The following is a 14194-nucleotide window of genomic DNA, read 5'->3' on the forward strand; positions in this document are numbered from 1 at the left end:
GCCACGGCGCTACCATCTCTTAAGTTGTGATCTCTGTGAGAACTTAAATGTGTTCGTTTGCTATTTAGCAAACATTTGTTTAGAGATATTTGTTAAGTGCTCAGTACTGTGATAGCAGCGCTCCGTGACCTTGCTTCTGCCTTTGTTAGGATTTTAAGAGAGTCCCTTCACTTCTTTGCATCTCCATTCCCTCATCCGAAGTGGGGACTGATGGAAGCAGCGAGATAAGGGATTGGAAAGTGTTCCTCTTGAGAACTGTGGTGTGATATACACGGTCCTCAGGTGACCTGAGGACTGGACCTCCCCAAAACACGGCACGTTGCCTAGAGGAGGGCCCAGAGCTCTTGTGTGAGCAGCATGTCTAGGGTTTGAAGGGGGTGGTCGTTGGGGGCACAAGTGGGAAGAGAAGACCTGCACTTTCAGGTTCTTTGTGTGATGCCAGACAGATGCCGTCTTTCTTAGGGAAATGCTGGCAAGTTCAGAGTATGAGGTTTCCTAACGACCTTGTCTTTGGGAGGATTTGCAAGAAGAAACTTGAGAGTAGTTCCTTATTAACCTCCCCTCCTCCCCTGCTCTTTCAGGGGGGCATGTGGTATGGAGTGGACATCAACAACGAGGACATTGCTGACAACTTTGAGGCCTTCGTGTGGGAGCCAGCTATGGTGCGCATCAATGCCCTGACCGCAGCCTCTGAGGCTGCCTGCCTTATCGTGTCGGTAGATGAAACCATCAAAAACCCTCGCTCAACGGTGGACGCTCCCCCAGCTGCGGGCCGGGGCCGGGGCCGGGGCCGCCCCCACTGAGAGGCACCCGGTCCCTCATGAGTGGCCGGCAGGCTGGCTGCAGGGTATGCTTACTCTCCCCGTCTTGGTTAGTTGGTATTACAAGGAAGGGGTCGTAATTGGCCCACTCTGTTCTCACTGAGGTTATTTAAATAAACTTAAGACTTAGAATTCACTTTGCGAATTATTTGGGCACCGGACTTTTACTGCTAAATGTCTTGACTCCAGCTCAGGATTTTACTTTCGTATGTACTCACCTGACAGATGGAAAAGTTTTCTTCTCTCCTATCGGACTGAGTCCTCAGCAGCGTCTGGTTTTTAAGGCAGAGGGTCCACTCTGCCAGCAGAGCTCCACCTGAGGGGCCTCCATCCAGAAGTTTCACTCTGAGCGCTCTCTTAGTCCCAGAAGTAGTTAGGAGATGTGGAGTCCCTTCCTTTTCTTCTGACATCATCTTGTTTAGCCCTGGCCTTGCCCGGCAGTGCTCCGAGGACTTCTGTGGGTTTGAGTCAATGTATTCTATTACGTTGCTTGCTCCTTCCACTTGTATATTCTTTTTGGCTCAGTGTCCTGGTCTCTCTTACTCAAGATCTCTCAGAGGAATGTATAAAGAGGCCACATTCCCTTTAAATTCTGTAGTGATTATCTCAAAAGTCCATTGAGGAGAGGTGGCTGAAGGAGCACCCACGTGGTCTTCTCTGTTTGACCACCAGTGGTCTTGGGGGTTCCTTTTGCTTTCTTCTGACCAATGGAGGTTTGCAGTGGCCACCACAGATCAACTAGAAACCAGCAGGGTTTGACTGCGTTCTTGTTTATACTAGTCCTCAGAGCTGGCCTGCAGCTAGCTGTAGTTAGTAACTGTTGAAGGTAGAGGTGAGTAACTATGTCACTTTGAGCCATGGAAGCTTTTGCTGCCTGCAACTGGAAGGTGATTAGAAAGAAAGTCTCTTGAGTCTGATCCCCTCTTGGTTAGATGGACTCAAAAGCAGGGATGGGGTGGTGATCAGGTCCCGACTGTGGAGTCTGACCTCCCTTCTAACTTGATAGTCTCTGGGTAAACTAATTTTTCTGAGCCTCAGCTGCTCTACCTTTGTTACGAACATAAAAGTAGCTGGCTCAGAGTTATGCTCATCTACCTGTTTGATGCTAGAGCCACTCACAATTTAAGCCTAAGCACCTGGTCTTTTTACTGGCTTTAAATCTTTCAAGACCTGAGTAATAATCAGTGGCGCGACTTCATTTTGCAAGCTGGGGTAGTCGAGGCCAGTGACGGGCAGTTTGGTCTCTCCCAGGCTAAACCTTATTGGCTGGCTAGAACTTCCGGCAGAGGTGGCCAAGCCATTGAGGGACTGGACAGTGCCCGCTGCTCCTTTCGTCCTTGTGCAGGGGTTGTCCTTAAAGATGGCGTCTCCCAGCTGAATCAGAAACGACACCCCAAGGTTTTTTGTCTGCATGCAGACGCTGAGTGAAATGGGACAGGGATAGTGACCTGCATGGCTTTTAGCGACGTCTGCAGTCCTGACAGGTCTTCCTAATGCTTTATTCACTCTGTTGATGCCATTCAGGTCATCCAGCCACTTCCTGCCTCAGTGCAGTTTAGCTGCAGAAAGGCTTGGTGACGCAGATGGACAAATACGGCCACCTACCATTTACTTCCCTGGCAGATATTCCAGTTTCACCACCTTTTTATTGGATACAAAGTCATAAATTCTCTGATGCCCATGTGAGTCCTTTTAAATACATACACTCAGGTACATTCGGCACAGGGCATCTGTGGATAATGTGGAGCAAAGTGCTGGGATGGTGATGCCTGGGTGGGGCAGAGAAGTGGGGCCAGGGAAGGCCCCCTGGGGGCTGGAGGTACAGGCACCACTTCAGAAACAAAACCAAAAAATGCTCTCCACTCCTCCACCTCATTTGCTGGGGGTGGGGGGAGCTACCCTCTCACGGCTCAGGCGCATTGCAGCCTGGCTGTGCGGGGAAGGCAGGCCTGGGGGCCACTTGTGGAGGTCCCCGCTAGCGGTGCCCACTAGAGCCAGGCCTACCGGTGCCAGTCATGAGGCAAGCCTAGGTCACCTCAGGCCTCTGCACCTAAAAGCAGGACCCCTGCTAGGGCAGGGCTGAGGCCAGGGAGCCTGAGGCCAAGCCTCCTGGAGCCATGCCAGCAATGGCAGACAAGGCTTGGGCTCATGGTGGGGAAGCCTGCCTGATTGTCAGGGCAGTCTTGGGACTGGCCAGGGTCCCGGGGGGTTGGGGAAGAAATAGGAGCTGGTTGCCTTAGTCGGCCCTGGTATTCTGGTCTTCACCCAGTCCTAAACCTTATCCTCAGGCAAAGGCTGCAGATGAATACACTTGTCCAGGAATAAATACATACACACGATACACAGCAGTATATACAGAAATGCGGGCCTGGAACAAGGCTGGGTGAGAAAGCATGACCACCAGGGTTAAGGAGAAGTGCCGCCAGGCCCCTGGGGGAGGGAATTCTACTCCTCAAGGACTGATGGGCTAGACAGATCCCATCAGTTTGAGTTAACTCCTCTGGGCACGTGGGCCCTGCACCCGCTCACCATCTCCCGTCTTCAACCCAAGTCCACCAGGAATTGGGTCTTTGGCACCAATAGTCACTCTGGAGAGGTCTTCAGCTTAGTGCCTTAGAGGGACTTAGGGACTGGGCAGCTTCCCACCCGTGGTCCAAAGGACCAGGGGAACAAGCAGAACCCAAAGGGAAAGGATGGAGCCAAACCTTGGAGCAGCAGGCGTTGGGAAGGAGGTGGCTTTTTCGTTGTTGAAGGACTTCCCATGAGAGGCCGGCTCAAACCACTCACAGGACCAGGAAATCCTGGAGTGCCTTGCTCCTTAGGTGGTTTCTCGGCCAGTGAAAAGCCATGGTTCTGGGCAGCACATTTCCTCTCCCCGGGGGGTCAGACATACACAGCATCTCCTTTGTTCCCTGCTGGTGCCATGGGGAGGCAGCCCAAGCAAAGCCTGATGAGTCAGCCTACCACTGCAGGCTATATAACAGGGAGAGGTGGTAGGGACACCAAGTGCTGGGGCCCATGGGACCTCTGCATGTGCCTGGGACCCCCGAGCAGGGCCTGCCTTGATTGGGTCTCTCAGGTACTCCTCTCCCTTGCATCTTACTAGGTGTGAGATGGAGGAGGAGGATTCTCCTTTGAGTGAGTGAGGGATAAGGTGCCTCAGGGATGGCCAGGCCCTCCGTCCCTGTTTTCCATCCTCAGCCTGCTGTGTGGTTGCCAAAGAAGTGAACAAATGGAACAGGCCTGCAGACGAGCTCCCCGCACAGCAGCAGGGCTCATCCCGTTGAGAGTCAAAAAATAGCTGAGTTGGGGGACAGGGGGCCTGCAACTTTCTGGTTCTCAGCACACGTGAAGTCCAGGGTGCAGGAGTCTGTCAGCCCCAGGGGCAGCTGTGCGGTAGAACACGCTGTGACCCATCGTTCCCGTCGGCAGGAGCCTGTGCAATACGTACTCCCACACATCCTTTACACACACACTAAGCTGGCAAATACAAGGTGGGGACTTGCTGGCCAAACTTCCTGCCAGCCAGGAGAGGGGAGGCCCTGTTCACTCTTCTGCCCCCAGTGCTGGTGGTGGTCAGGGCTGTTGCAAGGATGTGTGGATGGGTGGGTGGAGTGGGTGAATGAACCTACTCCTGGAATCAGTTCTTTCAGCACTTTCTCCCACTCTAGCTCACTGCCCATGCACCCTGACCTCCTTTCCTGACATTCCAGTGGCTGCCCACCCCGGGAGAAATTACCCAAAGCCTTCTATTCAGGGATGGAAGCTTCCTGGGGCAGAAAAATCCCTCAGTAAGGCAGGCTCAGGCCAAGCAGGGCATCCCTTTGTGCTTTGTCCAGGAGATTGGGGGGGGGGAGGGGTGGGGAATGGGGGCATGGGTGGGCAGCACCTCCGGTCCTAAGGTCTCAAGCGGGAGCTGTAAAGGGTGCAGTTGGCAAGGCAGGACAGATGCACCCAGGGTACCCTCATATCTTTTCCAGGTCCCTGGAGGACAGAGAAAAGTTGTGCTTCTTCCTGTGACTCCAGGGGACAAGGCCGGGGAGGTGGGAGCCAGTGGAGCCAGCCGCTCTGGAGTGGGGGATGCCACACAGCCAAGGCTTTGTGCACGACTGGACAGGGAATTGCCAACATGACACCCTTGGTATTTGGGGTCTTCAAAGGGCAAGGCCAGAATAAGCCACGGGAGGAAAAGTCATCAACAAGAGCTGGGACAGAGCTGGGTGTGGAGCCAGGGGAGCTGGATGCTGAGCCTGTGGGGTCCCTGCTCTGGAGGACTCATTACAGGGTAACCCAGGCTGGGTCTTGATGTCTAAGCCAGGCTGTGGCAGAAAGTTGGGTCACTGCAAAGGGCTGAGGAACTAGAGGAGTCCAGCCCCAGCCAGGACCAGCAACCTAATGGTTAGGGCAAAGCTGGTCCTGTATAGGAGAGAAGGAAACCCTAAGATGGATTGAGGCTAATGTTTGAAAGAACTTTCCAAATGAATGTTGGCAGGACCCGTGGCCTCTACACCACCGTGAGGGTTCTGAGAGTAGGAACTGGGGAGACCTGAGTCTTTGGAGCCTTAGTGCCAGAACCTGGTCTTGCTGGAGCCGTGCAAGTCTGTGAAAACCTGCTTGCGTTCTGTGACTTCTAAGCCAAATGGCTGTGGCTCAGGCCCCAGCACTGCCCCTAGGCTAAAGAACTCCAGCATAGCCCCCAGTCCATAGGGCCAGTGGAGACTGGGGAGGGAGGCAAGTCTGATGAGGGTGCTCTTCCTCATTCTTGGCCTCATGCGTCTGGTTCCCTACCAAGGCTACATCTTCAAGCAAGCTAGCCAGACAAGGAAGCAGCCCAAACCACCCTCCTGGCCTCCTCCAGACCCCAGCACAGAAGGCAGCCCAGTGACTCCCTCCCACCACAGCACTGGAGATCCAAAGGCCATTCCATTGCTGCCCAAGCACCTGGAATAGAAGTTGTTTCTTGAGGACAGGAACTGCTTCTCACTGCTGATAAAATTTCCACAGCTGGTTCCTTGCCTCGCCAGAGGCTCAGGATTGGTGGAAGGTATAGAAACATGCACCTTTTAGCTCTGAATTTAGCTCTGGTGTGCCATGGGGGTATGTGGTTGTTGGGAGGAGGGGTCTTGTTTCTACAGCAATAAAAACTAAGTTTTCTCTACTTGGCAATTTCCCCACTTTGGGAGTGGTAGTTTCAGTATCCTGGGGAAAAGTTCTAGATGAATGTTTTGCCTTTCCAAGCCCATTCCACTACCTCACTGCCCCCTGCCCCCCACTTTTGGCTGACCACATTCCCAGACCCCCAAGGCCTGTCTGTGTTATCCCTGGAGAATGTGGACCCAGAGCCTCGGCAGGCTGTCTGATGGGGGTGCCCCACAGAGGGCTGGAACAGGGCAGGGGGAGGAAAAGAGCCCTTCTTGCCAAGTCTGAGCTGCTTTGGGGAGCCCCGTCTGGCCTGGGGACTAGCAGAGGCCCCTGACAAGGGGAGGACTGCCCCAGCAACCCAAGCAGCCGAGGAGCCACTCAGTGATTATGGCACGTCCTCGGGGCGATGACACCGGGTGCTGGTGGTGACTCAGCTCCTTCCTGGCTGTGCCCAGAAGGCTGCTCCAGTTGGGGGTGGAGTGGGGGTCGGAGGGCAGCTTCTGTCCAAGCCCCTGCCCTGAAGAGCCAGTGCCCGACATCAGGCCCGTTGCTCCGCTGTCCCAAGAGGAGGACAGGAAACTGTCAACCCCTCCCTGGAAGCTAGGGATAACGCAAGGCCTCCAAAGGTCTAGTCCAAATCAGGGTCCCTCTGGAGGTCCAAAGAGAGTGCCCTGGTGTGGGGCCGGCAGGGGCCCTGCCGCCCCCCACCCCGGGTTAGCAGCCGCCGTCCACCTTGATGTGCAGGATCTTAGAGAAGCCGGGCCTCCGTCGTAGGGCCTGTAGACCGAACCCTGGTTAGTTCCCCTCAGGTCGAGGCAAGTGGGGCCCTCTCATCACACACCCAGGTCACCAACCCCAGCCCAGGGATGCCACCTGGGGTTTTGGTTGGCCTAAGAGCCAACTCCTTACCTGGAGTTTTGTCACCATGTCCTCAAACAGCTTCTGGGCCTCAGGACTGCTGGGCTCTTTGAAATAATCAGCAATCCCAATCTGGACCACGATGGACTTGAGGTTCCGGCAAATGCCTGGGAAAAGGTGGGTAATAAGGTGATGGCTCATGTTTGGCTTGGACAATGGGGCTGCTCTTCTATCGCTAATTCATGAAATCAAAACCCTACAGAGATGGTCACGTGCCAGGCATTGGGAACCACCTAGAGGAGAGCACACTGGTGGCACCCAGGGGATCAGCCACACGGGAATGCAGGGGAGGAGGAGGGCGAGGTCATAGAGCAGAGGCTGCAGTGAACTCTGGGAGGATGAGTGGGAAGCAGCCAATTGTGCAGGGGCTCTAGGAACTTCCCTGGCAGAGGGGACAGCTGTGCCATGGCCTGGGCATCTGGAAATGAATTAAAAGGACAGAGTGGCTGAGGTGAGGCTGATGGCTCTTCTCTGGAGCATGGAGGAGGGGACAGGCAGCAAACAAGTTGGGAGCAGAGGGCTTAAGGGACTAGATGTTGCCATGAAGTCAGTGGAGGAGGAAGAAGAAAATCAGGTGGCTGAGAAGGTTCTGGAGGTCATGATTTTAGAGGTTGAGCAGTTCTGGTGGTCAGTCCAGGGCCAGGCCATGAGGCTGATGGGGAAGGAAGAAGAGGATCCTAGAAATAATAAGAAAGTCAGGGAGCCTTCAGTGCTGATGATGTAGGTGTGACCAGGGCCTCAGGAAGGGGAGGCCTGCCCCAGCAGCCTGAGGAGCTGAGGAGCCACTCGGTGGTTACTGCAGATCCTCAGGGCGATGACACTGGGTGCCGGTGGTGACTCAACTGTGCTGGCTGTGCCCAGAAGGCTGCTCCAGTTGTGGGGGTGGGGGGGGGGGGTCGGAGGGCAGCTCCTGTCCAAGACATTGCCCTGAAGGAGTGTGAGCAGCCTGAGCTGGACACCCATGTCCTCAGTGAAGGTGGAGGAGTGGCCAGGAGTGAAGTAGGTGGCTAGAGGGAGGTGGGCTCAGAGGAGGCATGGAGTCTACACCATGGAGAAAGGAGTCTTCACCCTGAGAATGGTCCTCACCCTCCCACCCACTCCAGAGGGTCAGCTTAGAAGAAGGGGATACAGAATCCAGAGAAGTACAGTAACTTGCCCAGTCACACAGCTAATAAGCAATAGAGCCAAAATTGAGACCTAGGTCAGTCCAGCTCCAGAACCTGTGCTCCTAACCTGTCTGTTCTGCCTCTGCCCTTGGCCAGAGGCTCATGTGGGGCAGATGGCATTGTACAGCTCGTGTCTCCAATATACGTAGAGCATAGGGCAATAAATGTTGAACCAAACCATTTGGACCAGATGCTGGCAAGACTTGAACACCACACTGCCCGCAGAAGACACTTGTGGCAAAGCCAGGATTAGCGTCCCGGTTGGTCTGCCCCCAGTGCTGGCTTGCTGACTAGGAGCGACAGACAGGGAGCTGGCTATGCTACTTGCTGATGTGGCACAGTAAGTGGTGACAGTGGTAGCCCCCCTCCTGCATTCCCATCGCTCACTGTTGAAATGCAGCAGGGCCTTGGGGGTGACGGGGGTGGCTGTGAGCACCAACATCTCCAGTCCCTTCAGGCCTTCCCGGCAGACCTCAGCTGCCACCTCCTGGGTGATCTCCGACACATGGTCCAGCTCCAGGACCTGCAGCCGCATGCAGTTTCTTGCTAGGAAGGGGGAGGAAGAGGGGAGGTCCTGCTGACAAACTCCCCAGGCTGCCTCCCGCCCAGTGCCTTGGTGTTCCTGCCACCACCCAGGCTGCAGCCCCAAACCCCCTGGGATTTCAGTGTTGCACCCACACCTGCTTCCCACCACCCTCCACCCCAGTCCCGAGGAAGGACTCACCAAGTGATGCCAGGCCCTGCACCCCACAGCCAGCGCCCCCAACCCCCAGGGCCCGAAGGTGGGGCCAACAGCGGCCGATCATCTGCAGGCAGCGGTTACTGAAGCGCGTGGGCTGCTGGCTGGAGAATGGGGCAGAGAGAAGGCTGTCAAGGAAGTTTCTGGTTGCATGACACCCCAAGCCGGCTCCTCTTTCATGCCCCGCCTTAGGCTGGGGCCCCCGCCAACCACCCAGCTGCTCCAGTTAGAAACCTGGAATCATCCCTGACTCTTCCTCCCTCACCTCCTGCCAAGACCTACAGATTTTGATTCCTGGATAACTCTTCGACCTCTCAATTCAGGCCACCATCCATATTCATCTGGATTCATCTAGAAGAATCCTACACACTGCTGACAGTGAGTCATTCATTCCTACATTCTCTCAGTCATTCAACAAATGGGCCTCAAGTGTCCACTCCAGCCAACAACTGAACTAGCCCCTGGGGATACATCAGGACAATATAAACATGGTCCCTTCCCTCAAGGAGTTGGGGGAGGGAGGGACACAGAAGGTAACCAATCTGATATAATCCTGTTTTTAAGATCAAAGATACCCCAGTGGCTTCCCAAGCACTCTCTACATGAAATGCAAAAATCTAAACCCCTTAGGCCAGACCTGCCTAACCTTGCCCCAACCTTCCTTTCCACACTCATTGCTCCCCTCTGCCCACCACCCACATCAAACTCTCTATTTCCCTGAACACTTCATCCCTCAATATTCGCCCTGGCAGCAGGTTCTCTGGCGTCTGCTTGCACTTCGAACCAGAGATATGGAAATGGGCATTCATAGCCCCTACGCTGAGAACTGCAAGTACAGCGTGGACTGAAACATAGAGAAATTATTGCAAAGCAAATGACAGCAGGGGTTGGGACAGGGTGCAGTAGGACTGGAGGCGGGGAGCAGTGCCAAGTTCTGCCAGGTGTTCACGAAGGACACTGGATGCCCTGGGAGGAGTTGTTCTGTGGAGAGAGGGCTTGGGGGACAAAGCGCAGGGACAAAAACGCCTGGTCTGAGGAACTCCAAGTAGAGCGGTGAATGATCTGGATTCTTTAAAAACCAGCTCAAACAAATGTGGCTATTTCTAGCTAGCGTTGCCTGAACACCTACTGTGGCCCCTGCAGGCCTTATGTACACATCTCACTGGAGCCAGCTACAGTCCTCCCAAAACTGAAAGATCTCTAATACCATCTTCACTCTGCACTTGAGAAACTAAGACATGACTGGATTGCCCAAAGTCTCACTGCCAGTAAGCCAGGGCATCACCCCCTGTCTGATTTGGAAGCCCTGCTCCCAACACTTACTTACACCGACTAATGAATGCGAATCTGTCTCCCCATTCAGCTTTTGGAATGGCTCAGATCTGCTCAGTCCTCAGCCCCAGCCCCAGCCCCACCCTGTCCCCACCTGACCCCTGCCAGGGCTCACCAAGGGTGAAGTGGCGCCACCTGGAGGGAGACAATCTCTCTGCAGCCTGCACCCAGAGCCCAAATGACCTCGTGGCCCACGGGGTCTGTGGCACTCCTGTTGAAAAGACAAAGGTGAGACCACCCACCCTAGTGGCCTTTGCTCCCTTCCCTTGGACCATAGAACTCTTGAGTCCCTTTGCCTAAGACCCCTGGGGAAAGAGTATGCAGACCCCAGGGATCCCTTTGGCCCGAGGCCAAGAGGGTGTGGACCTTGAGTCTAGTGGTGTGCACCTACCTGTAGGTGACGGCCTGCAGGGCACGGCAGTAGCAGCTGGCCAGCCAGAGTGAGCGGTCAGTGAGGATGTTGGGACAGTGGGAGATGCGCAGGATCAGCAGGTTCCCCCCAGCAGCCTTCAACAGGGACTCCAGCCCTGCTTCCAGGCAGCCTCTGGGGATGGCCAAGAGGTCAGGGCACTGCCTGTGGCCACCTCCCCCTCTGGGAAGCAACCCCCAATGGAATTCTGGGTCTGCAGCCTGCAACACCCACCCGCCCACCCGCCATGGGCTCACCGGGTACTCCGGGCATATTCTTCCTTGCTCTCCTTCTTGCCCCGCTGCCGGGGCTTCAGGTTCTGCAGCGTCAGCGAGTGGGCCTGGGTGCACCACTGAGCCAGCATCGCCAGGAACTGCAGGGAGACAAGGGTTACCTGGGGATGAAGGGGTCTGTGCTTGCCTGCCTAGAGGCAGACCAGCCCCTAGACAGGAGGCCCCATGAGAGCATTGTGGGGAGTCAGGCTGAAGCTGGGGTATTGTAAGCATTTCAAGGACCTGACCTTGAGGGGCCAGATTCTGCTGGGAGAAAGGTGGGTTCACAGCAGGGGCAGTGGATAGGGACAGGCACCTTGGAACAGACGCGGGCATTCTCCAGCAGCACCCGTGTCCAGACCGCGGGGTGACGAGCCACAAAGCGCCAGTCCCGGCAGACCTCGGCAGCGTGCAGCAGCGTGCGTGTGTCCAGATAGGTGAAGATGCAGAACAGGGCGGCTCGCATCTTGAGGATCTCTGGGCTGATGACCTCGTTGGAGCGTGAGGGGCTGCCCCTCTCAGCTCGCCGACCCCGCCCACTGCCTCCCTCGGGGCGGGCTGCACAGTACCAGAGGGTCAAAAGTCAGTGTGGAGGGTCAAAGGCCAGTGTGGAGGTGCGGGTGGGGAGATGGGGGGAGGGGGCTAGGAGCTGCCAAAGGAATAGTCACGAAAGACTCATGCTGGAGGGCCAGTGACTTGGGAGGAAGGACAAGGGGCCTCTGCTTCCCCCTCCTCTGCAACACCCTATCTCTATACAAATTAGAAAAAGGTGACCCTTCCTCAAGCAAACTGTCTTTTTAAGATCCTATATCATCACAGAGTCCAAACTCACCCCTTAGATGTATCAACTGAGTCAAGAGTAGGGAAGGGTTTGGAGGGTGAGGGTACAGATGGTTAGAAACCCAGCCTCTGTGAACAGAAGGCCAGGGTGAGGCTGCCCAGAGCACTCACTCTACAGCAGTCATGCACCTGATCTCGGCCCTCTAACCTCCTGACCCTGACCCACCCACATATGCACATGGCCTTGTCCGTATACAGAAGGGGGCTCTCCCTGCTGCTCCGGGACTTCAGCCTGCAGTTAACACTCAACTACTCTCCTGTAAATGTCAACGAGCCCACCACGTGAATGGACCCCTAAGATGTGGCATCCTTGTGCAATACCCAACCTGAGCGCCCCTGTGCTGCAGCCCTGCTCTGTCACGTGAGTTCCTTGCCCAAGCTCAAAGGGCACTTGTAGCACAGTTTGTCATTCTCACTGTGAGGAGTCTGGGACAGGGGGGAAAACAGGTGTGGGAGCCCAAGGGATTTACCGCCTCAGCCCTGTGTCCCCTGAGAGGGCCCAGCACCAAGGAAAGACTGGCCTCTCTGGCCTACCCTCCCCAGGACTCACCTGAGAGCCGGCAGCTGCTCAGTGGCCCGGCCATAGCAGGCCCAGAGCGGGGGGCATCTGAGGGGCCCTCAGCCTCTGACTCCGTGGTTCGGGAGCCCACGTCCGAGACATCACCCTCCTCCCCCTCCGTGCTGTGTCGGCGGGGTCTGCGCTGCCAGTTCTGGATGGCCTGGCGCCGCAGGCCTGAGCTGCGAGGGGGCTGGGTACGCTCCGAGCCGCCGTTGGCAGCCTGGGCCCGTGTGCTCAAGCCCCCAGGGCCACTGTCCTCGGGGGCCCCCTCTTCTGGCCGGGGTAGCTCCAGACTGTCACTGTCATAGCAGCCTGAGCTCTGGGATGCAGCAGGGACACGGCTGGAGGCCCTGGGGTGGGGTGGACCAGACGGTGAGGAGCGAGGGGCACCAGGACTGCCCAAACTCCCCATGCCACCCCTACCACCGGCCAAGGGCAACCCACTCCCCCTACTTTCCAAGAGCCCCCTTCCAACAGTGTGGAAAGGCAGACATAGGTGACCCAAGGAATATGGGGAAAGGACAAGGAGCCAAGGCCTCAGATGGGCCAGCCATCCAGTGGGCCAGTGGATCTTTCCAGGGTGAGGGTGGGCTGTGGGGCGGGCCAGGCCCGAGGCTTACCCTGTGCTGGGAGAGGAGCCATGCCTTGACACGGCGTATGTGCTAGGCATGGCCGGGCCCGCGTGGTGTTCTCGCTGTGGGCCCCCAGAGCGGGAGGGAGAGGCAGGGGGCAGAGGAGGCAAAAGGGTGAGAAGGAACGGGAGAAACAGGGCACAAGATGGAGAGAAGAGAGGAGGGAGAGGAGAGAGAAGGAAAAAAGTTGGGAAAGATGGACAAATAGACAGACAGACAGCCCAGAGAGGCAGGCTCCCCGGCCCCCTCCCCACACCCACCCAGCACCCCAGACCCCGACTTGTGGCTCCCGGGCTCTCATTTGAGTGGAGACGGGCCCCTGAGAACCGGAGCAGCTGGATCACACCTCACTGGATCGCAGCATCAGGGGCCGGCACGTCTGCCCAATCAGAGGGGCCCCTACTTCAGGCCTCCAGTCTGCTCGTGGGGAAGAGCCAAAGAAGGGAAGCATGGAGCATGACAGCGGGGGGGGGGGGGGGCGGATGCCAGGCAGTGTGTGAGGTGAGGCTGCATGGGGCAGGGGCGCAAGCAGAGTGGGGAAGGCAGGCAGGCACTCACCATTCTGCCTGGACCCCGGGGTCCGGGCCCGGCACCGCTTCCCCCTGCTCCGCGGCCCAGGCTGGCGCTGGGTGTGCTGCCACAGCTGCTGCTGATGACCTGCAGCTGCCTCTCGGCCCGGTCAGCCCGCTCGAGCAGCTCCTCGATGAACTGCTGCAGCCGCAGCTTGGCGCTGGCCTCCCGCGCCGCCGTCTCCTTCAGGAACTGGTCGATCTGTACCACCTCCCTGGGCCCGGAGCAGTCTCTTACCCCCATGTCTCGGCCTGGCCGCCCACCCACCCTCCGGAGGGGACCCCGAGCAGTGGGGAGAGACACGGGCACAGCTGCCTGTGGTCACGTGGGTGCACACGGAACAGGCCCAGGCACAATGCCCCACAGGACAGCACATACAGAAATGCGAACATCCACCCCGAGTCACACACTCACACCCCGCTGACCCAGCCCCAACACTCCTGCCAGACACCCCTCCTCCCCACCGAAACAGTCATACTCAGTGACACTCAGAGCCACCCCCTCCCTCCAGCAATGCTCACGGGCACACAGCCACGCACACTCATGTACGTGTCAAGTTCACTTGCAGGCACACACGCAGTCTGAGGCAGGCACAGTCCCAACGACACATTCCAACACACACACACACACACACACACACACACATTTTCAGAACCATTCTCAGACGCAGAAGCCTCCGGGAAGTGCATGTACACACAGCATGCTTCAGAGTGACTTCAGGATTCACAGTTGGTCATGCATCCACTCAACATTTACTGGGCACCTTTTAGGTGTTTGACACTGTATTAGGGACA

General features: G+C 56.7%; 2 protein-coding genes across 2 annotated transcripts in view; one reads left to right on the forward strand and one right to left on the reverse strand.

Moving 5' to 3' along the window:
• CCT7 (chaperonin containing TCP1 subunit 7) overlaps positions 1-2543 on the forward strand; it is a 19384-nt gene extending 16841 nt beyond the window's left edge. Inside the window, exon 12 of the mRNA XM_015064029.3 lies at positions 582-2543. Coding sequence (XP_014919515.1) covers positions 582-803 — 222 coding nt within the window. The 3' untranslated portion in view covers positions 804-2543. The remainder of the gene's footprint in view (positions 1-581) is intronic.
• The window catches only part of FBXO41 (F-box protein 41), a 27411-nt gene continuing 15664 nt past the window's right edge, over positions 2448-14194 (reverse strand). Inside the window, exons 3-13 of the mRNA XM_027072191.2 lie at positions 13389-13614; positions 12819-12892; positions 12190-12548; positions 11116-11357; positions 10785-10900; positions 10510-10662; positions 10234-10329; positions 8772-8890; positions 8435-8593; positions 6873-6988; positions 2448-6740 (exon numbers count right to left, since the gene is read on the reverse strand). Coding sequence (XP_026927992.1) covers positions 6678-6740; positions 6873-6988; positions 8435-8593; positions 8772-8890; positions 10234-10329; positions 10510-10662; positions 10785-10900; positions 11116-11357; positions 12190-12548; positions 12819-12892; positions 13389-13614 — 1723 coding nt within the window. The 3' untranslated portion in view covers positions 2448-6677. The remainder of the gene's footprint in view (positions 6741-6872; positions 6989-8434; positions 8594-8771; positions 8891-10233; positions 10330-10509; positions 10663-10784; positions 10901-11115; positions 11358-12189; positions 12549-12818; positions 12893-13388; positions 13615-14194) is intronic.

The sequence above is a fragment of the Acinonyx jubatus genome, chromosome A3, assembly GCF_027475565.1.
Source record: "Acinonyx jubatus isolate Ajub_Pintada_27869175 chromosome A3, VMU_Ajub_asm_v1.0, whole genome shotgun sequence".
Classification (NCBI taxonomy): Eukaryota; Metazoa; Chordata; class Mammalia; order Carnivora; family Felidae; genus Acinonyx; species Acinonyx jubatus.